At 38.5% G+C, this 24,324-nt stretch overlaps 1 protein-coding gene across 1 annotated transcript in view; it reads right to left on the reverse strand.

The window, feature by feature from the left end:
* LOC139452234 (uncharacterized) overlaps window positions 1-24,324 on the reverse strand; it is a 131,637-nt gene that overhangs the window by 62,104 nt on the left and 45,209 nt on the right. The window contains exons 7-11 of the mRNA XM_071233634.1: window positions 22,455-22,697; window positions 10,044-10,262; window positions 9,065-9,113; window positions 6,036-6,164; window positions 2,634-2,678 (exon numbers count right to left, since the gene is read on the reverse strand). Of these exons, the coding sequence (XP_071089735.1) occupies window positions 2,634-2,678; window positions 6,036-6,164; window positions 9,065-9,113; window positions 10,044-10,262; window positions 22,455-22,697 (685 nt within the window). The remainder of the gene's footprint in view (window positions 1-2,633; window positions 2,679-6,035; window positions 6,165-9,064; window positions 9,114-10,043; window positions 10,263-22,454; window positions 22,698-24,324) is intronic.

Raw genomic sequence — 24,324 nt, forward strand, 5'->3', positions numbered from 1 at the left:
CCGATTATGGAAAACATAACACAGTCTTAGCTTATCATCATATATACTATGCAAACAAGTAAGGGATATTTTGGCAAGTAAATGCCAAGAACATTTCCGAAGGAATAAAGCTCCCAAACACAACATTGCGACAGTCATGAAATATGTGACCTCGGACAGCAGTGCAAGGGGGATGTATGCCAGGCTTGGTAATGTGAGCAAACACAAATTCTTTCCTTGGAACCAAACACTCAAAGACACTTCATTAAACACACTTGTTTCTTTGATTGTTTGTTGTTTAACGCTGCACTCAGCAATATTCCAATTTGCAATTGGGATATGATGACATGCATCAACCAAGACGAGCCTGACCACCATATCCCGTAAGTTGCCTCTTACAACAACTATAGCCCCATAGTCTACAGCAAGCATGGGTTGCTGAAGACCAATTCTAACCTTGATCTTCACAGATATTAAACACAGTTAATCATCAAGGAAGCAACATCAACAATAATGCAACGTTTGCAACATGCTGAACATTTACATGCCACAGGCATGTTGCAGTCTGGCACACATCAGAATATTGATGCAGAAACACTGCATGTTGTCAATCTGTCATCAGCAGATTGTGGGCCCGATGCCAAATAATTCTGCATAGATGTCATTTGGGTGCATGACATAAACGTGTCATAACACAACTTACTGCATGACATTTGAATCACAGCATCAGTGGTATAATAAACATAAGCACTGGGATAATCAACATTGGGCTAATGTCATGTTTTCTGATGAATCAGGTTTTACTCTCAACTTCCATGATCAAAGGAATCAAGTTTGGAGACGTCCTAAAGAGCATTTATTGAACGTTATCGTCGTACAGCGTGATGGTTCCATAATGGTCTTGGGTGGTGTCACAATAATCCACACCAACCATTAGAACCCATTATATCTGTTCGCCTACTCCCCAGCAGATATGATCAAATCATTTCCATTTGCCAATACCATATAGATCAGAAAACATATCTTGATCCCCTACTTTTTTTTGCATAGTATATAAGGATTCAAATGATTAAAAACCACTACATGCATAAGACTTCTTAAATATCTGCAGAAAAAGCCATTAAGTGAAAATGGCAAACATACAAATAACCTTCACTGTAACCTTGATCTTACACATAGGTCACTTATGACGTTTCTGATCAGGGACCCACCATAAGGATCACATGTACCAAGTTTCACTGACCTAGAGTAAATACCTCTTGAGTTATTGACAGAAGAATTAATACATGTTGAAAGTAGGTGAGGTGAAATGGGGTTTAATGTCGCATCCAAGATTATTGCACTTATATAGCGACGTGCATGCACGTGTGTGTGTGTGTGTGTGTGTGTTTGTGTGTGTGTGTGTGTCTGCTTGTACTAGTCCGGACTAACACCAATTTATAGTGCTAGCTCACTGAGATACCAGTTTAACATGAAAAGCCCACTCAGACACAGTATACTGACTCCGAGCCGACCAGTCCTTGTTTTAGCCCCTTAATGCCGAGCCCCAGACAGGGTAACAACAAGTACTATCTTTTAACGTCTTTTGGTATGACCCGGCCGGGGATCGATCCCCGGACATTCCGCTCTCCAGGCGGACGCTCTACCTCTAGACTACGGAGGCGGAACCATTTTGAAAGTAAGACCTTGAGAGTTAAATGGAACCTCAATATCAGCGACAAGTATTTTAATAACATTCTGAAGGACTAAGTCATCATAAGGGGAAACACACATGCTAAAGTTCAAATCCCTCGAGTCTGACAATTCAAAGTAGGTGAAGTTCACAACCACACACACCCCCCACACCCCACCCCGCCCCCCTCCACACACACACCCCACCACCCATGCCGGACACAACGGATGTGACATGAGTTCACTCACATGCTACTCATTGAGAGAAGGTCAAAATGATATCACACACATTAGCCTGTTATCACTTGTCACACAGTATTTAACTTTATTTAAATGATATAACCACCACATCAAAACAAAAATATAAGCAGAGAAGGGCAAATATGTGAAAATGGCAATAATACTTTATAAATAACCTTAATTGTGACTTTACCTTACATATAGTTTACGAATGGCCTTCACTGTGACCATGACCATATAAATAAGTCACACACATCTTTTACAAATGGCAGCCACACCCCATGTACCAAGTGTCATTGACATATGGTCAGAGCTTCATGAGTTATCATTTAATTTAATTCTTCTGCAAGTAAAGTATGACCCCGACCCTTGACATTGATGCTCACTGTTTTGAAACAAATCCCCATGGCCATAAAAAAGATATACATGATCTGGGCATTGTGTGGTTTCTGACCCAAGTGAGAACTTGTGAGAACAAATTCAAACAAACCCTCAAAGCATCCCCATTTACATGTGGCTGCTAAATTAGGAGATAAACACACTGTGTTCGCAATGTGGATTTAGGTTACCTGTAGATTTAACCATGCTTAATTGGATTTGGTACTGAAAGCTAACTTAACTTAGCATATACCCAAGCTGCAGTTGTTATGCCAAATTCACTCAGCAAACCTTGACCTTCAACACATCTGATCTGTTCTGAATTACTATGAAGCTGGTTTGAGACTTTCAGCCGGAATACATACCTCTTCTTTCTTCAGACATGGTCATTTGAAATTTCTTCAGATAATCTGAAAAGTAATCATGTTCAATATTAATGTTCATCTGATATGAGGAATTCCATGGCAGTTGCCATATATATATATATATATATATATATATATATATATATATATATATATATATATATATATATACATGTCAAATAATTGCAAGATTGAGCCCTCTGCTATATCTACTTGTTGAGACAAGACAAGTTGGTTGAAGACTCACTACCACAAGTATGGTCCATCAGCAAAGGTCAAACAAAATAAAAAATTTAGAATATCCCAAAAGGTGAGGTGAGGTGAAATGAGATTAAACGTCGCGTCCAAGATTATTGCACTAATATAGCGACGTGCATGCACGTGTGTTTGTGACTGCTTGTACTAGTCTGGACTGATGCCAATTTTTAGTGCTAGCCCACTGAGATACCATGCCACAATTTAACATCTTTTGGTATGACGCGACCAGGGATCGAAACCCTGACTTTCCGCTCTCCGGTCCGATGCTCTACCACTAGACCACGGAGGCAGTCAGAATATCCCAAAAGTGAACATGTTTTGATGCTGCTTACTACCTAAGCATATAAGAAATTTCATACTATTTTGAACCAAAATGACTGAGCTATTACCATAAATAGTTGTTTCAAATGGATTCAAACACATGGATGTCATCATTGGGGTAACAAGTAAATTAAGTTTAAGATTCATTGGCCAAGTGGTTTCATGATGTTTACAGTGCAAGGAATAGCATTTTGTGAGAGTTTAGGTGCATGGCCAAAGTGTAAGGTCAAATAAAAGTCAAAATTAATTGTGAATAAATCTCAAATAAAGAAAATGTGTTGAGCACAACTATTTACTACACATATACAAAATTTCATCACATTTTGAACAAAGATTGGTGAGAAATGGCCATAAGAAGTTTCTGTTTTCAGCAAGGTTGACGTACAATGGTTATAACAAGGTCAAATATGTATGTGAAGTTTCATCTTCATTGGTCCAGTGGTTTCTGAGGAAAAGATGTTTACAGACACTGATCTGGACAAGCGTCTTGACTGACATTTATTCGAGCTAAAAACTGACATTTATTCGAGCTAAACACTATGTCCTTGACACTGTAGATCACTTGTATTTAGCAAATAGTTTTCTTCTGAGGAATCCTCTGAAAATTAACTGATTGATTGTTGGTTTGTTGTTTAAAGCCACACACAGCAATATTCCAGCTGTATGACGGCGGTCTGTAAATAATCGAGTCTGGACCAGACAATCCAGTGCTTGACATCATGAGCATTGATCCAAGCAATTGGGATACGATGACATGCATCAAACCAAGTCAGCAAGCCTGACCACCCGATCCCGTTAGTCGCCTTTTACGAAAAGCATAGTCGCCTTTTACGGCAAGCATGGGTTGCAGAAGACCTAATCTACCCAAGGACAGATCTTCATGGGTCTTAACTTATTGAAAACCATGTACTACAGTCAAGTCTCGTTAATCCGACACTCACTAATCCGACAATTGGCTTTATCCGACACTAATGATGGGAACCGATAAAATCAGTGCTATTTAGACCTGTTAATCTGACAGTCTCGCACTCCGACTCCGACACACCAAATTTGCAACGAATTAATCACTCATTAATCAGTCTTGTTAATCCGAAACAGTGATCAGTGTACTCCGTGGTCATCTGCCCACGAGTACACAGCCAGTGTTTTGATGCGAGACGAATCGGCTGGTAGCTGCATATTACAACAGATGCAGAGATAAACTTGCTTAACAAATTTTTTTGTAGTTGTCCGATTTTCGATCACGAACATTGATGCTACTTAATTTCGTTTATCAGACATAATCATATGCAACCAACGATGTCGGATTAACAGGACTTAACTGTATGATGAAATGTATTGCATACATAAATATGTCAAATATAATCAAACAAGAAAAATTTGAGAAGCATCAACACGGCAACAATCTCTTTGAATGTAAATATACAATCACACAAGAAGACAAAGTCATCTATATCCCCCGTCAATCGTCCGATCTTAAAGGCAATGATGTGCAATCATTTCATTATAGTTACAGGGAGACCTGTTTTGTACATATAATTCTAGTATGGATTCCATGTATACATGTCAAGAGTATCAAGAGTATGGCAAGTGAGGGCGTGTCAAGTTAAATGTATCTTAAGTGAATTATATTATTTTACTATTTAGGAGATAAGTGTACTATGTTTGAAAATTAGATTAATGTTAGACCGAATCGATAGTCTCTAAATTTCATTTGAAACCAACGTGTATCAGGTTCACATTCACCACTGGGTGAAAAGAGGCATGTGTAGAACAAGTCACTTGCCTAAGCAATGGTAGTTACCCCATAAAAAAGTAAAAAGCACTTTTTGTCTAATCATCAATTTCATCCATGACATTTCTCTGCATTTCATTGATACCCTGGGTATATATTCTAGAGCCTGTTACTTATTGCTGCTGTCACTAATGAGACCCTAAAACTGTGAGTTTCAATATAATCTAGTGATTATTCATTGATCTTGTTGGTTTTTTTTACTGATTTCACAATGTTTTGTTCCATAAACCGGTTTCTATTTTCACCTTTTAGAAATCCCCTCATAACAGAATTACCTATCTAACATTTTGTGTATTATGACTTAGAATCAAGTATCCATCTTTGAACATTAAGGTTTCTGTTGACCATCATCTTCATTGGAAGCCACTGTTATTTCTCCATAAAATACGACCCTACCTTAAATATCCTGTATGCAAAGTTTAATCAAATGCCAATCATAAATTTCTCAAGATACCTTGTTAGCCTTTTGGGATATCTTCCTTTCTCTTTGTGATAATGGCTTACAATGTGATACAATATGGACTTTTCATGGATTAATAAAACAATTCATGAAATTTTGACTTGATCAAATGCATTCAAAATGACAAAATGTTGATTAAGAGCACATGATCTCATTCATGTACAGTAAGCATGAGGTGGTCAAAATTAGATACTCGAGTGGTTACAAACAACCAACTTTTAACAAGTGACATGGCAATCTCTTAGATTGGCTTAATGGAATTTGCAAAAGGGAAAGAGACTGCATAAATGCGAAAGTTTCATGTTTACATTAGATCAGTCTGTATTTGCTTTCAGCTTGAAATATGAAATGTATGATCTGTCTACAAGTTGATTTATTTCCTTAAATTCTTTAAAATGACCTTGCAATACTTTACGTTTAGGTGTTTATTCCAAGTTTGATCAAATAAACATTTCAACAAGAAAAACAGAAACATTGTTGACTGGTTGTGGACAGTGTGAAATCAAACATTTCATAGGCTCTACTGACCAGTTCAACTGAGCTAAACATGCTGAGATTATTGACTTACCCAATGCTTTGTCTTCTTCAAGACAGAGGTGGACCTCATCTGTTCCCCTATAGTCTCTGAGGTCTCCTTGGATTATTTGTAACAAAAGTCCCTCTTTGAGCATGTATCTTAGCACATTGCATTTGCCACCTGCAACATGTAACCATGTGGTCAAGAGGTAATATTTGTTGTAGCCATCATTTACTGTTTGATACTCTAATAATGATATGACCCCTATCTCAAGAGTCAATATCTGAAAACAACATGAACTTTGAGCTAAACCAATGAACTTTAAGTAATAACTTGGAATCCAGTTGCATAGTAAATGGAAATTTGATCTTGACCTTTCCAATACTCATCATTTGTTTTATTCAATATGTACATAATTATATACTACAGACAAAAAATAAGGAAACAAATTCTTTTAGGTGAATTGTAAATTGTGGGTACAGTCAAGGTGAGGGATGTCAATATCCCATTAGTTGCCCGAATATTTTACAAATTAAAAAGTTCAATTTCTCGACTGTGGGACAAGTACCCTCAAACAGGTGCGCTTGCAATGGAGCTGCCAGGCCTAAAACAATGACACCTAGACAAGATTGTCTTATTATATTATTGCACTACCCAATAAATCAAATCTGCTCCAGTTACAAATAGAGAATTCTGTGCTAGAACAGGAAGTCGACTTTCAACATCTACCATTAAAAATCGGCTCTATGCAGCCTGCTTGAAAGTAGAGTGTCATGGGAAGGGTGTGACTCCAACAGCTTACACTAGGCAGCAAAGATTGGGGAGGGCTAGGCAAAACCAGGGACGGGCTGTGTGCCAATGGCGTCACATCATGTTTTCACACGAATCAAGATTTTACCTTTGATTCACAGATAGCAGAAAACATTGGAGATGTAGTGGCGAGCAGTATGCCAGGGCAACAATTCTTGACCATGATCAGTTAGGGGGTGATAGGGCCATGGTGTGGTGCAGCATCAGACATGATAGGCGAACTGATTTGGTCATTGTAAATGGTCATTTGTCTGGCTAGCGAATTGCTGATGAAATTTTGTGTCTGATCGTTGTTCCATTAGCTAGAGTTCTTGGCAGAAATTTTGAATTGCAAGATAACAATGCCAGACCACATTATGCCCAGGTCATCACTAATATATATTCGAGATGGTTTACAGCCCACTATCCGCTATGGACTTGCCCAAAGGAGTCCCTTGGCATATCCCCAATAGAGCACCCGTTGAATGTTCTCAGGGGAATAGTGTAAGCCAGTGACCCATCAGCCGCCACCATTTCTCAACCATATGCAAGTTAATCACCAGTATGCCATCAACCTGTCGTGCATGTATCGGCCAACAAGTGAACACACCAGATATTTATCTACACATCCAAAATTAGATTCACAATTTTTTTTCGTCATTACACCTTCACTTTCTTTTCATTAGTTCTCTTAGTTTTTGTGGGTAGTATAATATACTACTCAAAAGAAGTTAAGGATCACCTGATTCTTTCATATTACAATAGATAATCGCTCATGCCATGACAGATTAACATTACCAATATGAAAGAATCGGGTGATCCTTAACTTCTTTTGAGTAGTATATATGATTGCATATCCAAGATTTGTTAAGAAACAAATTGATTTCATATGAGTTTGATCACTAGGAGCATCACTGCATAACCTGATAATAGCACTGATTTTTCATGCGTTTACTGTATCTGTCTACTTTATTGTTACATATAGTGCCAAAACACTGTAGCTCACCTAGATTAGTAGCGCAAAGCTTAAATATGATATTCAAAGTATTGGCAAAGTATAGGATCAAAGTTTAAAAACATATTTGCAACAATGAATGTAATATTGTATGACATTGTTATATTACTGTCCTATGTATGTTACATTAAGTTGTAAGTATATGCACTCTGAGGAGATCATTTTTCTTATGCCATACATATTTTTTCAATCATTTTATAAACTATAAACATTCCATTTTGATGCCTTTCCAAACACTTAACACCATGATGGTAATTATCAACAGAAAATATTTGAATCTGTTTCCATGACAAGAACACAGATACTAGAAATGTTTCATCACAAGATGATGCAGAACCAGCTTCACTTAATTTTGATTAAACGATGACAACTCCCTGTGTGCCAAGCTGATCACAATTATTCTCATACATTGCGCTAGTGGGGATGATTCTATACTGTGTCATGACCAAATTTACTCAACGCTCAAAGGTGGACCAGTAGTGAACTTGGCCTTTGACCTCATGAGTAATAACATGGCATCATATTTTGTCCTTATCATTCACATGATGTTTCCACTTTCTTGGCTATATGTGTTCTGAAAACAATTTATATACATATATATATTTTGAAAATATAATAAAAGGTTAATTTTGTTTATGATACTTCAACAATATATATATAGTGTTTCAGCAAAACTGGTGCTATAAATTGTAGGAAAAAGAAAGAATACGCCCATTTTAAAAAAGAATATTCCAAAACCACATTGATTTGAACATGACAGTGACATAAGAAGCAACCTGCACACCAAATTTCAACTTCATCAGTCAAGCAGTATCAGATGAAAACATTTAAGAGTAAAGTGTATAGGTTTTCCACTGCAAAGGTCAGTGTCCGGCTTACTTGGGGTCACAGGAACTGTAAGGGCTGTAGATCTCTTACCCTTCCCTAAATGGCCAAAGCAATGGGTGTTTGGGCTCTGACCAGCCAAGGGGTATCTAACAGGAGTACAGAGGGACAGATGGATGACTGACAGTGCAATTATGTAAGCTCACCTGATTTTCAATCAAGTGAGAAAAATATGAGCCTCCTGGACAGATGTTTGCAGCCACAACACAATCACCACATGCCAAATGGTTATGCAGACTAAATATGGGCCATGTTGCATGCATATGTTCTGAGTAAAAAGAGATTTTATAATTTTATAATACCCATTTGGTCTTTGGATTACACCTTGACATCTCTTCTGTCACAGAGATAATGAAAAACTGTCCTTATGAGACAAATGAGCTAAACCTACCTCTACTAGTTACTTCATAGTCCCTTGCAACTTCTTCTGCATAGAAATGCTGGATGTATGAATAAGAATAGATACACACAGGTTGCAGTATATATAAATATTTCCAGAATATGGTTCTAAGAATTAAGCACGTCAGGATTCATGGTTATGAAAATAAATAATTAAGTGTCCAAATCAACATATTTATTCAAAATAATATACCCCGTAGACTAAGAGCTTATAATGATAAGCAAACTATCCTACATAACTTAAAGTTTGATCAGGAATATCCCCAAAAAATCATCCAACAAATAACAAACACCATGTTAAAAGACGATTCAAGGTTGCGCCTCCAATTCACAGACGGAAGAAAACCTTGTTGGAGAGGCGAGCGGTACATAAGGGCAACAATTCTTGACCATGGAGCTGCATCACACATGACAACAAACTGATTTTGTTGTTGTGAATGGACATTTGACTGGCCAGCGATATGTTAACACAATTTTACATACAGTTGTTCCCTTCCTTAGAATTATTAGAAGAAATTTTTAAGTGCAAGATGATACATCTAATGCCAGACCATATCAGGTCATCACCGACTTTCCTGGACGAGAAGGCATTCGGACACTGGACTTGCCCACTAAGTCCCTTGACATCTCCCAATCTGTCAGATGTTCTCAGGTTGAGAATGTACGTCAGATTACTAGCACCCACCAACGTGGCCCAGCTTGGGGAAGCTTGTCAGGTGGAAAGGTGGGCAATACCTAAGGCTACCATATGCCAATGAGGTGTTGTGCATGTATGGCCTAACATGGTGGACACAAAAGATATTGATCTACAAGCCTACAAATTAATTTTTCAGACATTTATCATCATAACATTTTCACTTTTCACTATCATTTTATCAGTTCCTCTAATTTTGTTGGTGATATAGTTGTATGCTCTATATAAATGTAAATTTGTTTTTCTATCTTCATCACATAAAAAAACAAACTTCTACCTGAATGACATCTCTGTTGCCTTCAAACAGCACAAACAGAACACGAAGCTCTGAGGTTGGTTTGGAGGTGTAGAATGTCTCAACAGCATTAAACATAGCCTTGGAGACTATATTAGCTGGGTATCCCAGATTCCCTGCGCCAACAGCTGGGAAAGCAATTGAACTGTGGCCTGCCTCTGATGCTCTTTGAAGGCACAGGTACACAAAGTTAAGAAGGTGCTGAAATGAAAAATCAAACCATTTACATCAAGTGAGTGAGTGAATGAGTTAGGTTTAATGCCGCTTTTAACAGTATTCCTGTTATATCACGGCGTGTCAGCTTCATGTGGGAAGAGTGAGTGAGTAAGTTGGGGTTAATGATGCTTTAAACAGTATACCAGTTATATCACGGCGTGTCAGCTTAATGTGGGAGGAAAGCCGGAAGTGATGCAGGTATCAGACGTTTACCACTTTGGTGAAACCCATGAGCATGGGTAGGGTGCTGACAAACCTAAAATACATAATCGGGCTGAACCGGGATTCGAACCCACAATCATAGGTTTCTGGCTAGGGTTGCAACCGGGGCGAAAACTGAACTCGTGTACCTGGAAGACAATACCCGAACAGTACTACAGTACCCATAGTTCAATGTTGTCCCACTTGTTTGTAATGCTTTTGCAAATAAAAGGTCATCAAACATCTATTGATCTATTCTAAGGTATTATGTTTTTTTATTAAATGCCTGCATGGCATACCTAAAACCACGAGTGACGCAGAATATCAAGTAATCAGGCGCCAGTCATTGATCACTGTCACCAAAACAGGCGAGAGCGGGAAACAGCAAGATCACATGACTGCCTGACACGTGAGTCGTGACATGAGTAATAAATCGATATGTGTCTGAGTGATCTAGGCTTGTATTGTAATTTGTAGCATTGCACTATTTCAGTATTTCGTAAAATAATTTTGACAATAATGACAAACACAAGTAACATTAGATTTCACATTTGTATTGAACAGATCCGCAAATTATTGAAAACTGTTTAGTTTTATGTTAAAATAGTCCAACAGAACAACCTTTCAACAACCTAATTTGTTTTTTAACCGAACAAAAATAAAAAAAACAGTTAAAGTTCATTGTTTCTTGGCTTTCGTGCTGTCGCTGCCGGCAAGAGAAATGCTCTTGTGTTTAAAACTTAAATGCTTTTTCATGGAACTCGTCGAACTACCTGCGCAGCTGAGAGGGCATTTGGTCTTTTTCTTTGTGTCATCAAGGTCAAAATGCGCCCAAACATTTGAAGGTTTGTCCGCTTTGTCGTCCATTTTGAAGTGACTTACGAGTTACGAAAGGCGATTAGAGTTATCTCCCCTGAACGGGTACTCGAGTCCTGAAAATTGGACTCGAGTCCTAAGCTACCTGACCCGTTATCGGGTACTGGAGTACCCGTCGCAACCCTATTTCTGGCTTGCCTTAAACAACTGGGCCACCAGTGCACCCCATTTACATAAAGAAAATACATGCTGATATCATGATCTATTATTTGTTTCATTTTCAAAATTATCTTAAAAATATAATTTTTCAATTTCCAATGAGAGCTCTCTTTTCTGAAATAACTTAAGAGGCAACTCACAATCACAGCACCGCACAGGCAACAGCAAGGTGGCAGTAGGATTCAACAGGCAATCTATGGTCATCGAGCGTGTGTCAGCACGTTCAATTACATGGCTCAATTCCACAAATAGGTAAGGCTTATTAGCATGTTTAAATATATATTATCTTCATGTACACTTTTTATGTAACCTTTGAGGGTTATGACATGCTTATTTAAATGTACATCAGCTTACTTGTGGAATTATGTGTATGTTAGGTATATGTGTAAATATTGTTTTAATTTTGAGTATGTGGGCAAAATTTTGTATTTGGCGGGAAATTGTCTCCCTTGGCGTGATAACGTGTCATCACTGATTGATAAATTTGTAACAATTTACAATGTGTTATGAGATACCATAGTATCAATATATTCTTTATATAATCTACTTGTGATATGTATGTATAACTGATATAATGTATGGCCGTTTCTATTCTGTTGTAATTGTTTCAGCTCCATTTCGTCATTTCTACGTTTCTACGTTTATTCATCTGAATAAAACCGATCACAACCCCACAGCGAGTCATGTCTTGGCGTCTAACCAGCTGTAACATAGAATCAATAAGGAATGGTTGTACTAGGTGTTTATCAGGTATTGTCTATGGCAGGAATAGACATGTCCATCTTTACTCCACATTCTACTAGGGCAGCATCGATTTCAGCAGCAAGGATGGCTGCAGTTTCAATACAGACTATTATGAAAGCTGCAGGATGGTCAAAGGAGTCTACTTTGGAAAAATATTACAAGAAGCCAATAGACAAAAGTAGGCGATTTGCTACAGCAGGACTGAACTCTGTTATCAATTAAAAAATGGGGGAAGTAACACTTCTTTTGATGACATAAGTGAAATTAATTCCAATAAATTTAAAGTGTTGGAACAAAGCTTTGAAATCTCCGATGATTACGAGCACTCGTAACAGCGAGACAGAATTAGTAGCAACCATTAATGACAACATTATAACCGACACAAACTGAATGCCCAAGTTTGTATTGCATAGAATCTCCAGATACTTTGATGTGAAGCATTTTGTTTGTATCTGTTCATGTTCCCTGGACTGTAACTCCATCCATGTCAGTGACCCAACCCCCCTCCGAATGCATTCGTCAATCAGCCCTTCTAATCTCGTCGGTGGCGGATGTCATGTCTTGGGTTTCTGACATCCCTGGGGTTTCTAATTTCAGGCCATTTGAGTCAGAGGGTTGGTGAAGTCAGCTCAACAGGTGGCTGAACATTGTGGTAGTGTTCCTCTTTGAGCTCTTGGAATGAGTTGTCCGGGCGAAATAATCTGGCAGGGTCACACTCTCCCTCCCAACATCTTGCATGTAAACACTAGGTACATGACTATCACGTGGGCGAGAAGTACCGTTACCCTCTGACGAATCAACAAGTCAAATGTCAATAGACACAGCCTGCTGACGTATCTTGTCAATAGATTCTGACATTGATTCTAAACGACGATCCATTAAAGTCAAGATGGATTAAGCTACCAACTCTGTGATTGACGATTGCATGGACTCAACAATGGACGACATCAGTGACCTAATCAAGTAAATGTGCTTCACACATTGTACCAATGATGAACGCCCCAGATTTCATCGAACACAATGATGAAGCAGCAACACTTCCCATGATGATGGTAGAATGACAAAAAACAAGTCAGAGACTCTGCATTCTGTTCAACTGAGAATACATAAAAAATGAAGGGTCCCCGACTGCCGCACCCCAGGCAGATTGGCAGTGGGGCTCCCAAAATACATTACCAAATCTTACATATGTGTACCGGGACAAGAATTAATGTATAGATTTGTCTTTTGAAATTTAGATATTAACTTAAGTAGTGATTTACTACTTCAGTAGTTTTGATGTTGCAGAAAAATGTGTGTAAGTGAAGACTGAAAATGTTCAGGTGTTGTAACTTGCACATGTAGCAGTATGCTTGTAAATAGAATATTGTTAGATTTTAAAGTATCATCATAGTAACCAAACATGAATTAAATTAATAAGCTAACCTAAATATTTAACATTTATGTTCCTAAATACTTGTGTTAACTTCAGCACTTGCACAAATCTACTAATTCACAGGTAAGCTAGTTCTGTATATAGCTTGGGTAGTTCAGACATTTCTTTCTTGGCTATTGTCAGTGGGTTGGTCACAGGTGCTCTTTGTGATCTAGCTTTGTTGCATGTTCTCTGCAATTATGTGGGGACACTGATCACACTTCTACTGGTCAGTCAACACCTATTTTCTCAACACGTTCTCTACACTGAATCATATAGGGTAAGTTCATTTAATTATTACTTTATTTATCTGGGAGCTTAGGTTATGTATTTTAATCATTGTTGTTGGATATAGTATTTTAGCCAGCATTGTATTATGACATTGTAATGTATTCTTTATTCAACTTAACTGTGTATTTGACTGAGGTAATAGCCAAATGTACATTTATATATAAAATAGATTTAAATTGGTTAGAAGTGATATATGTATATGTATCATGTATATATGTATAGTATTTTGTAGAATTTATAATGCTTGTATTCCATACATGTTAGTGTAACTGTGGCTATGTAATATATTTATATGTAGTATACTTATTTGTGCAGGGCTATTTCACTGCACATCTCTATAAGAGAGTTTCCAGCCTGCGTCCCTGAGACGAGGTATGCTATTTATGTTTTATTAATTATGCATTATTAACTATATATATAGAGAGAGTGTAATTTGTTTTATCTGGAAGGATTTGTTAATATATATATATGCCAAAAGTAAGGAACTATAGATCTAAATGTATAATTAGTATTGTTGTTATATAGTGCCTTTATAAAGATACCCATGATATTTATATCAAGTTATGTATGTTTTAGGGCAGATCCGGACTACCGTGTAGTTCTCTACGCCCATTGAAAATAAATCCCTTGAACCCAACAAGTGCTCTCTTATCTTTGAGAGGACCAGAGTACCGCTGTTACAATGGCATCCCTGGTGGGATCTTGATTTTCAATGGAGCCAGGAGAGTGAGAGGAACATCAGCAGCAGCCCCTGCAGTGATAGTGTATGAAGTTGTGCCCGACACTATTATCAAGTGAACATGTGTAAATATGTGTACATGAACTCTCCCTATTTGTGATCAGAGACACTTGCGTCTGTATACAGGCTATTGACACTGGATATCCTTAATATTTACAGCTGTATTTCATATTTTTGATAATTCTTTTGTGCCATTATTGTTTAACAGACATGTTGGTGTTGTTTGTTTTTTCACCCCTGTTGTTTATGTGAGCATGAGAATGGGTATGTTTTTTTGTGCAACCATATTGAGCTCTGCTGCGGTGATTGTACATAATTAGTATTATGGGCCCTTAGTTTAGTTTGTATTAGTTTGTTTAGTTTAGTTAGTTTTAGATAGTCTACTTTGTTTATACATTTTACTGTAATTAACTGATTCATTACTTGGTTTAATAGTTGACATATTTTGCAAAAACACAGACCTAATGATTGCACTGTTAGGTAGTGTTATTATCTAAGACTTAGCTAATCTTGGCATATACCATAAAAGAGTATATTGTTAAGTTACTGTTCAGTTGTGTTGTCACTGTGTCTCAGCATTTAATTAATATTATACATAGTTAATTAATATTATATATAGTTAATATTATATTAGTATTTAATCAATATTATATAAGGTAGGTTTGCACTACACTTCTTTCAGCACACCTGTCCTATCCTGTTCAATCTTTGTGTGGTCTTGTGAGTCAGTTGTATCAGTACAGTATGGATTAAGTTGTCAGGTAAAGGTTACTAACCCACAACACTTGGTAAACTAAACTAATTTTGTTACCTAACTAAACCTAAACCATTACTATCGTAAACTTGATAGTTGATAAAGCAAAACTAAACTATAAGCTCTTAACCCTTAAGTTGTATACAGGATTACCTTTACGTTAATTATGCATTGTTTCTCCATGTAGGTCTTATAAGCTTTACATTTTTTTGTTCGTGTTCATTTAAGGTAAAGCTATTACCTTCACTTCGGATTCATTCGTAATTGTATCCCTACATTATCATCATGTCCCAATTATCTTCTGATGAGTTGGCTTCTTTTCTTGCGGGATTTGAGAAGCTAGGTGTTACACCAAAAGGTAAGACTGAGGACGAGCTCAGGGATTGGGTAGCAGGTATGGTAGCAATACAGGAGTTGTAGGGCAGGTCCACAGTTTAAATCTGAGGAGTCAGAGCATCATGCAATTCCACCAACCCAAAGTTTGCCCAGTTCGTTTAGTTTTAAACAAGCACCTCGTTTTTCTTGTTTTTCTGGAGATCCAACGGTCAAAGGTGAAACCACATTTGATGTGTGGCACTACAAGGTTGAAAGTTTCGTTTGCAGTAAGACTCATTCTGAGGATGAGATCTTACAGGCGCTCAGGAGAGCCCTTAGGCCTCCGAGTAGCTATCAGGAGAATTGAATATGACCAGGAGCAAAGGAAACTGGAAGTACAGAAGAAACCTGTACCAGCCAAGGTCATGGCTTCACTTCAACCAACCTCTGAAGTATCAGCGTTGATGGGAGTCATTGACAAGCTGTCATCCAAGATTGATAATCTGGAGGCAAGGATGAATCAGTTCACTCCTACCGCATCCCAGGCACAACACAAGGGACAATATCATTATCAACATCATCATGGTAATCCTGATAACCCTGCACAACTACCTCATGATTTTGAACTACAGTCTGGAGTCCAGTGCTATAGTTGTGGACAATATAGTCACGTTATGAGAGGCTGTCGTGTCAACATAGATCATATGAGGCGTGGACCTTTAAATGGCAGAGGACCAATGTCAAGGGGCAGACATTAGGTTCTTTCAGACAGAACTCCACTGAAGTCGTCCATTCCAAGATACCAGCTGGATTGATTGGAACAGCTAACGAGACAAATGTCATCATCAATGGTGTTTCACATAAGGCCCTCCTAGATACAGGATCATCAGTGTCAACTATCCCGGAAAGTTTCCATAAGGAGTGTTTATCATCATTGGAGATTAAGACCTTCGGTGATTTCATTCGTATTGAATGTGCTGATGGTGAAGCATTGCCTTATATGGGATATGTGGAAGTTCCAGTTGAAACTACTGGGTTATCTCCAGGTCTCAAAAGTAATTGTTTATTGTTAGTCATCCCAGAGAGTGAGTACAACAAGAGTGTACCTGTTTTACTGGGGACTAATTACCTTATCCCAGCTCTTGAGAGCTGCAGGGAGGCAACTGGACCTACCTTTCTTCAAGTCAGCTAAATGCACACACCTTGGTATCTTGCCTTTAGGAGTATCATTTTGCAGGACAAGGAACTTAAAAGGAAAGATCAGACCCTTGGACTTATGCGTAGCTGTGAGGTGTCGAAAGTAGTTGTACCTTCCAACAGAACTGTAACAGTCAAGTGTTCACTCTACAAGGAACTGCCTTATAGAGAAACTTGTGTTATGCTTCATCCAGCCAAGAAGACATGTATATCACCGGGGATAGAGATAACTCCTGCATTATTCCGCTACCAGTACAAGCGATCACTACAAGTTCCTGTTCAATTGTCAAACCTGACCAACCAGACCATAGTTGTTTCCCCTAGGACAATCATCTGTGAGATACAACCAGTCCAAATTGAGAAAGTTGCACCCATCAACTTAGAACAGATTGCCACTGAAGTAAAACAGCACCCACTGGACAAGGTGAACATATCTCATAAAGTTACTGAGGAACAGAAGAAGATGGGTGAAGAGTTAATTCAGAAATACAGCGATGTATTTTCAACAAGAGATTTAGATGTTGGCCACTACACTGATGTGAAACATCGGATTGAGTTGACAGACCCTACACCATTCAAGGAAAGACATCGACGCATACCGCCATCTATGTTTCAAGAGGTGAAGGACCATCTCCAACAGTTACTTGCTTGTGGAATCATCAGACGTTCTTATAGCCCATGGGCATCTAATGTAGTCCTTGTACGCAAGGCTGATGGATCTCTGCGTATGTGTATAGATTTTAGATCACTCAATCGTCGCACGGTTAAAGATGCCTACGCTTTACCACGCGCAGAAGAAATCTTTGATAGACTTGCAGGATCCAAGTTTTTCACTGTTATGGACATGAAGTCGGGCTACCATCAGATAGAAATAGAGGAAGGTCACAAAGCAAGAACCGCCTTTACAGTTGGACCTCTTGGGTTTTATGAGTACAATCGCTTGCCTTTTGGACTCGTAAATGCCCCAGCTACATATCAACGCCAGATGGAACATATGTTAGGAAATCTTCATTTGGAAATTTGCATGATATACCTGGATGATCTCATCGTGTTTTCTGATACTTTTGAAAAGCATCTCATTCGATTAGAAAGGATTTTCCAACGTCTGAGGAAAAGTGGAATAAAGTTGGCACCCAAGAAGTGTAACTTCTTACAAGAACAAGCAAAGTTTGTCGGACACATTGTATCAGCAAATGGAGTTCAAACTGACCCTGCAAAGATTGAGAAGGTACTGAATTGGCCAACTCCTGAGAGTCCAGAGGAGGTTCGTCAATTCCTTGGGTTTGCCGGATACTACAGAAAATTTGTTAAGAATTTCTCTAATATCGCTTGGCCTCTCTCACAGTTGCTCCCTCCCACAGTGAAGAAGAATAATCGCTTCAAGAAGAAAACAGACTTGAAAGTTAAATGGACTTGGGGTAAGGATCAGGAATCAGCCTTCAAGCAACTGAAAGATGCTTTGTCAAAGCCACCTATTCTTGGATACTTAAATTATGGTCTTCCTTTTGAGGTTCATACAGATGCAAGCTCACTCGGATTAGGTGCCATTCTCTACCAAGAACAAGAAGGACAAAAGAGAGTCATCTCCTATGCCAGCATAGGTCTGAATAAAGCAGAGAGGAACTACCCAGCACACAAGTTGGAGTTCCTAGCATTAAAATGGGCAGTACCGGAGAAATTTTATGACTATCTCTTCGGAAATCAGTGCACTGTACTGACGGACAACAACCCTCTCACATACGTTTTGACTTCAGCCAAATTGGATGCTACTGGACACAGGTGGATTGCAGCTCTTTCCGCATTCAACTTTGATATTAAGTATCGTCCAGGAAAAGGTAACATAGATGCTGATGCGCTCTCAAGGTTGCCACAAGAAGAAGAGACAGATACTATAGCTACTACATCTGTAAAGGCGATCTGCAATAGTTGTCAGACATCTAACTACATTGAGAGTTTATGTTTTGCAGCTGAAGTTATTGCAGATGACGACGTTGAATACAGGAACAACATAGCTAGCTTCACTCTAAGGGATAGGAGGAAAGCACAAGACAGGGATCCAGTACTCAACAGAGTCATTGACGGACTACATCACCACATGACACCAGAGGATATTCCTACTGGTCTTCTCAGAGAATTCAGTCATCTCCAAATACAACAGGGAGTGTTGTACAGAATTACTACCATGGATAGAGAAGAAAGGAAGCAACTTGTTCTCCCAGCAGAATTCATCAAAAGAACATTAAACAGACTTCATGATGAGATTGGACATCTCGGCCGAGATCGGACTCTAACTCTCGGCAGGGATAGATTTTACTGGCCTGGAATGGCTAAAGATGTGGATCAGTGGATAAAAAACTGTGACAGATGCTTAAGAAGAACACCAGCAGAAGCCAGAGCTCCTCTTCTCTCCATCACTACCAGCCAGCCCCTTGAGTTAGTTTGCGTCGACTTCCTTACACTGGAGATGTCAAAGGGAGGATATCAACCTATTCTTGTTCTGACTGACCATTTTACAAGATATGCTCAGGCCTACCCTACTAGGAACATGACTGCGAAGACCACTGCAGAAGTCCTATTTAACAACTTCTTTGTACACTATGGCTTCCCACAAAGACTACATGCAGATCAAGGCGCCAACTTTGAGAGTAACCTAATCAAGGAACTATGTAAGCTGGCGGGAATAGAAAAAAGCAGGACCACATCTTACCACCCACAAGGAAATGGAATGACAGAAAGATTCAATCGGACACTGATAAGTATGTTAGGTTCTTTGCAACCATCCAAGAAGACCAACTGGAAGTCATATGTTGCACCACTCGTTCATGCTTACAATGCAACAATACATGAATCGACCGGAGAAAGTCCTTTTTTTCTTATGTTTGGCAGACAGCCACGTTTACCTGTTGACATTGCATTTGAAATAGGTTCTCCACAAGGTAGACAATCTAAGACCACCTACATCAAAGATCTGCGCCAACGGCTTGCTGACTCCTACAAGTTTGCAACAGCTGCTGCACATACAGCCAGGGAGAGACAGAAGAGTAGGTATGACATCAAGATCAGAGGAGTCATTCTCAACACTGGAGACAGTCTTAGTGAAGCAGCTTGCATTTGATGGAAAGCACAAACTGGCAGACAAGTGGGAAGAAAGCACATATATTGTGAGGGACCAGCCCAACCCAGAAATCCCAGTGTACTGTGTACAAAAGGAAGATGGAGATGGACGGCTAAGGACGCTTCATCGAAACTTGTTGCTGCCAGTGGGTTCACTAGAGATCAACACTGACATGAATAGGACGGTTCCCGTTCCAAAGCCAAGAACGAAATACTTGGGACCAATAGTGAAGGAACAAGAGTCGACCCAATCACTATCAGACAGCGAGTCTGACGATGATCCCATAGTACTGGTTGAGTGACAACCTGTGGACCTCATTGATGTGTCTTCAGTGGTTAGCATTCCGTCAAATGCTGCCCCACAAGCTGAAGCAGATGGACATGAAACCTATGTAGATGTGGAATTAGAAGATTCCACTGCTGCAATGGTTCAAGAGGGGGAAGAAGGAGGTAATTCCACAGCTGGTGATAGTCCTCAACTGGAAGCTGAGGAAGAAGGAGCGGCAAAGCCGGAACAGGAACCAGATCCAGAGCCAGAACAGGAAACAGAACCAGAACCAGAACCTGATCCAAAAACAGATCCAGAACCAGATCCAGAACCTATTAGGGTGCCTAGGAGAGTTCTACCAACTCTACCACCTAGGCGATCTACAAGACAGCGTCAGCCGCCAGCCTGGATGGGAAGAGGAGAGTTTTGTATGAGTCAAGCATCAACATTGTTGACAGATTGGAAAACAAGAGCATCGTTTCTTAAGACTCTAGCTGAAGGCAGACTTTTGCAGGACCTCCCAGAAGACGCCTACAAGGCTATGCTATTTCTGATAACTGGTTCTGCTGTAACATAGAATATATTTCGGGACGCCATTTTCTGTGGCAGGGGAGAATTTAGCAGTATGCTTGTAAATAGAATATTGTTAGATTTTAAAGTATCATCATAGTAACCAAACATGAATTAAATTAATAAGCTAACCTAAATATTTAACATTTATGTTCCTAAATACTTGTGTTAACTTCAGCACTTGCACAAATCTACTAATTCACAGGTAAGCTAGTTCTGTATATAGCTTGGGTAGTTCAGACATTTCTTTCTTGGCTATTGTCAATGGGTTGGTCACAGGCTTGGCCTGTGATTAGGTGCTCTTTGTGATCTAGCTTTGTTGCATGTTCTCTGCAATTATGTGGGGACACTGATCACACTTCTACTGGTCAGTCAACACCTATTTTCTCAACACGTTCTCTACACTGAATCATATAGGGTAAGTTCATTTAATTATTACTTTATTTATCTGGGAGCTTAGGTTATGTATTTTAATCATTGTTGTTGGATATAGTATTTTAGCCAGCATTGTATTATGACATTGTAATGTATTCTTTATTCAACTTAACTGTGTATTTGACTGAGGTAATAGCCAAATGTACATTTATATATAAAATAGATTTAAATTGGTTAGAAGTGATATATGTATATGTATCATGTATATATGTATAGTATTTTGTAGAATTTATAATGCTTGTATTCCATACATGCTAGTGTAACTGTGGCTATGTAAGTATATGTAGTATACTTATTTGTGCAGGGCTATTTCACTGCACATCTCTATAAGAGAGTTTCCAGCCTGCGTCCCTGAGACGAGGTATGCTGTTTATGTTTTATTAATTATGCATTATTAACTGCATATATATAGAGTGTAATTTGTTTTATCTGGAAGGATTTGTTAATATATATATATGCCAAAAGTAAGGAATTATAGATTTAAATGTATAATTAGTATTGTTGTTATATAGTGCCTTTATAAAGATACCCATGATATTTATATCAAGTTATGTATGTTTTAGGGCAGATCCGGACTACCGTGTAACTGTACGCCCATTGAAAATAAATCCCTTGAACCCAACAAGTACTCTCTTATCTTTGAGAGGACCAGAGTACCGCTGTTACACACACACACACGAAAGAAGTGATGAGTCCCACCTTGTGCAAAGAATTTTGCATGAGAGACAACTGCTTGGAATGGCTGACAGTATAGTGGACATCTGTTGAAAATCTGGAGATGTCAGCAAAATTGCAGGAATAGAGGAAGGGTATTCAAAGGAATCATAAACTCACTAGAAGGTCAGTCACCTGAGCTAAAAATACAGAAGAAATGTCTGATATATCATCAAACATCTGTAATCAGTTGGTTTTGTAAAGGAAAAGTAATAAATGTGAATTAATATAAGCTATCTCAGTATCAAATGGATTAAGGACCAATTACTAAAAAAGACATTCAAGGAGGTGAGTTCATACAATGACAGAGGTTAATTTTATCCTGTGTCCTAGATATTTAAAAAGTAACACTGACACTTCAATATTGATGCTGAGCATATAGATACCTTCTCCATGGCTTCTTCAGTCATTGTTTTTTCATTGGGTGGCAGTGCTCCATGATAAATTGCTTTGCAATCTTTGATATTCCCTGTATCCGTCTCAGCAATATCTCCAAGTTTTATTCCTTTAGGATATTTTTTGTTGCATTCCTTCTGAATTTCCTTCCCTGCATCCTTCAGTAGAGACTTAGACACCGCTCCTTGACTTAAATCCAGACATGGTCCTGAAGTATTGACCAACACGTCAACCTGGAGAGAAAAGACAAACAATAATTTATCACAAGAAATAAATAAGAAATTAACCTTTTCTATGAGGAATTACAACATTAGCTGTTCTAACAGCAAAACTGCATCACACAATATACAAGAATGTTAAAGGGGTACTGATTTAACGCCATTCCCCGGACTGGTTGTTACCTTTGTTATTGTTTTTTCCCTGTGAGTACACGGATGATACGCAACGCAACTGAGCGTGACCAGAGACTGGGCTACCGTCTGCAAGGACAACTAAATAAACTTGGAAGCTGGAGGCAATATTTGTTTTACGCATTTTTGAACACTGGTTGTTTTATTGTGAACAATAAAGATTTCAACAAAGGGCGCATGTTAATTTCTTCAGCCTGAACAAACAGACAAAAAGAACGGCAGAGCTCATCGGATGTCGTCATTTGGAAATACCCCAGATGGTTATAGATTAATAATAAAAAAATATATATCCATGCAGTGAAAGCATTTTCGGATTTTGGATAGCGTCGATAATACGATTACTACTCCCTTGTTGTCATCCACATTTTCTGGGATAACCCTACACTTGTGTATTTGTCGTCATTCACTTGATGCTCAGTTAATGGATTTATTACAGGTACAATTAGTGGTAGCACCACTTAGATTACCTGACAAAGGTTCCCATTTGGCATTTATTGTGTCTGGGCTAATTATTCAATCTAAATCCAGGTTTGAAGTGAGGTGAAAAGTGTGTTATGTAATATGCACGTGGCAGCCCAGCAAGAGGTGAATGATCAGTTGATTTACTTTTTGTGTAAATCAACGAATCGTTCCTAGTCATCAAAGGATTAACAGAAAATATGTTGATTGATTAATCACTGTTACCTTGCACAGTGGATATGTCAAAAGTGAGTGTTTACAAGTCAAGGTTTACTAAAACAAAGGGAATACACTCATATCATGGCGTGAAGTGCCGATGTAGAAACAACATACTTTGTTCAAAGGGTTAACTGATAATACGTTGATTGATTGCTCATTGTTATCTATCACTCAATGGATTTTTTAGGAACTGTGGACGTTATGAAAATAGTTATCACGTGGGCTTTCTCAGACTTGACACCTACGTGAAACACCTGAAACAATCAAAGTGATCAGTTGAGAAACTAACACGGGTTATAATATCCCGAAACGATATACATCTTTTAAAATATTTGATTGTTACAGAGACACGTGGCATCGAATAAGTTTCTTTGTACAGCTGCAGACGTGTGGGATATTGTTCCTTTGTGTGGATATTTACGGATACATTCCTCGAACAAGGCAGCTGCCTAAACTTTAAACACATAAATTTGGTAGGTTGTAATTATGGTATTTGCATTTAGGTTTCCTTCATTTGCTGTAGCATTGAACCGATTTGTTCTTGTTCCTCTTCCTCTACGTCTTGGTTGGGAAAATCTTCACAGTTTTCACAGGTCTTTTCCTTTGTAAGCGTGTATATATTACCATCAATTTGTAAAATGTGATTCTCTCGGGCAATTTATAAAAATGTGTAAATATTTCAGTCATTTTGACTGAAAAATTGGTCCAGATTGACTAAAATTGATTAAGACGATCAAAAGGGCCTAAAAACATCACAACAGATTATTATGTA

Source organism: Haliotis cracherodii, unplaced genomic scaffold (genome assembly GCF_022045235.1).
Source record: "Haliotis cracherodii isolate W230 unplaced genomic scaffold, xgHalCrac1.p SCAF_9, whole genome shotgun sequence".
NCBI lineage: Eukaryota > Metazoa > Mollusca > Gastropoda > Lepetellida > Haliotidae > Haliotis > Haliotis cracherodii.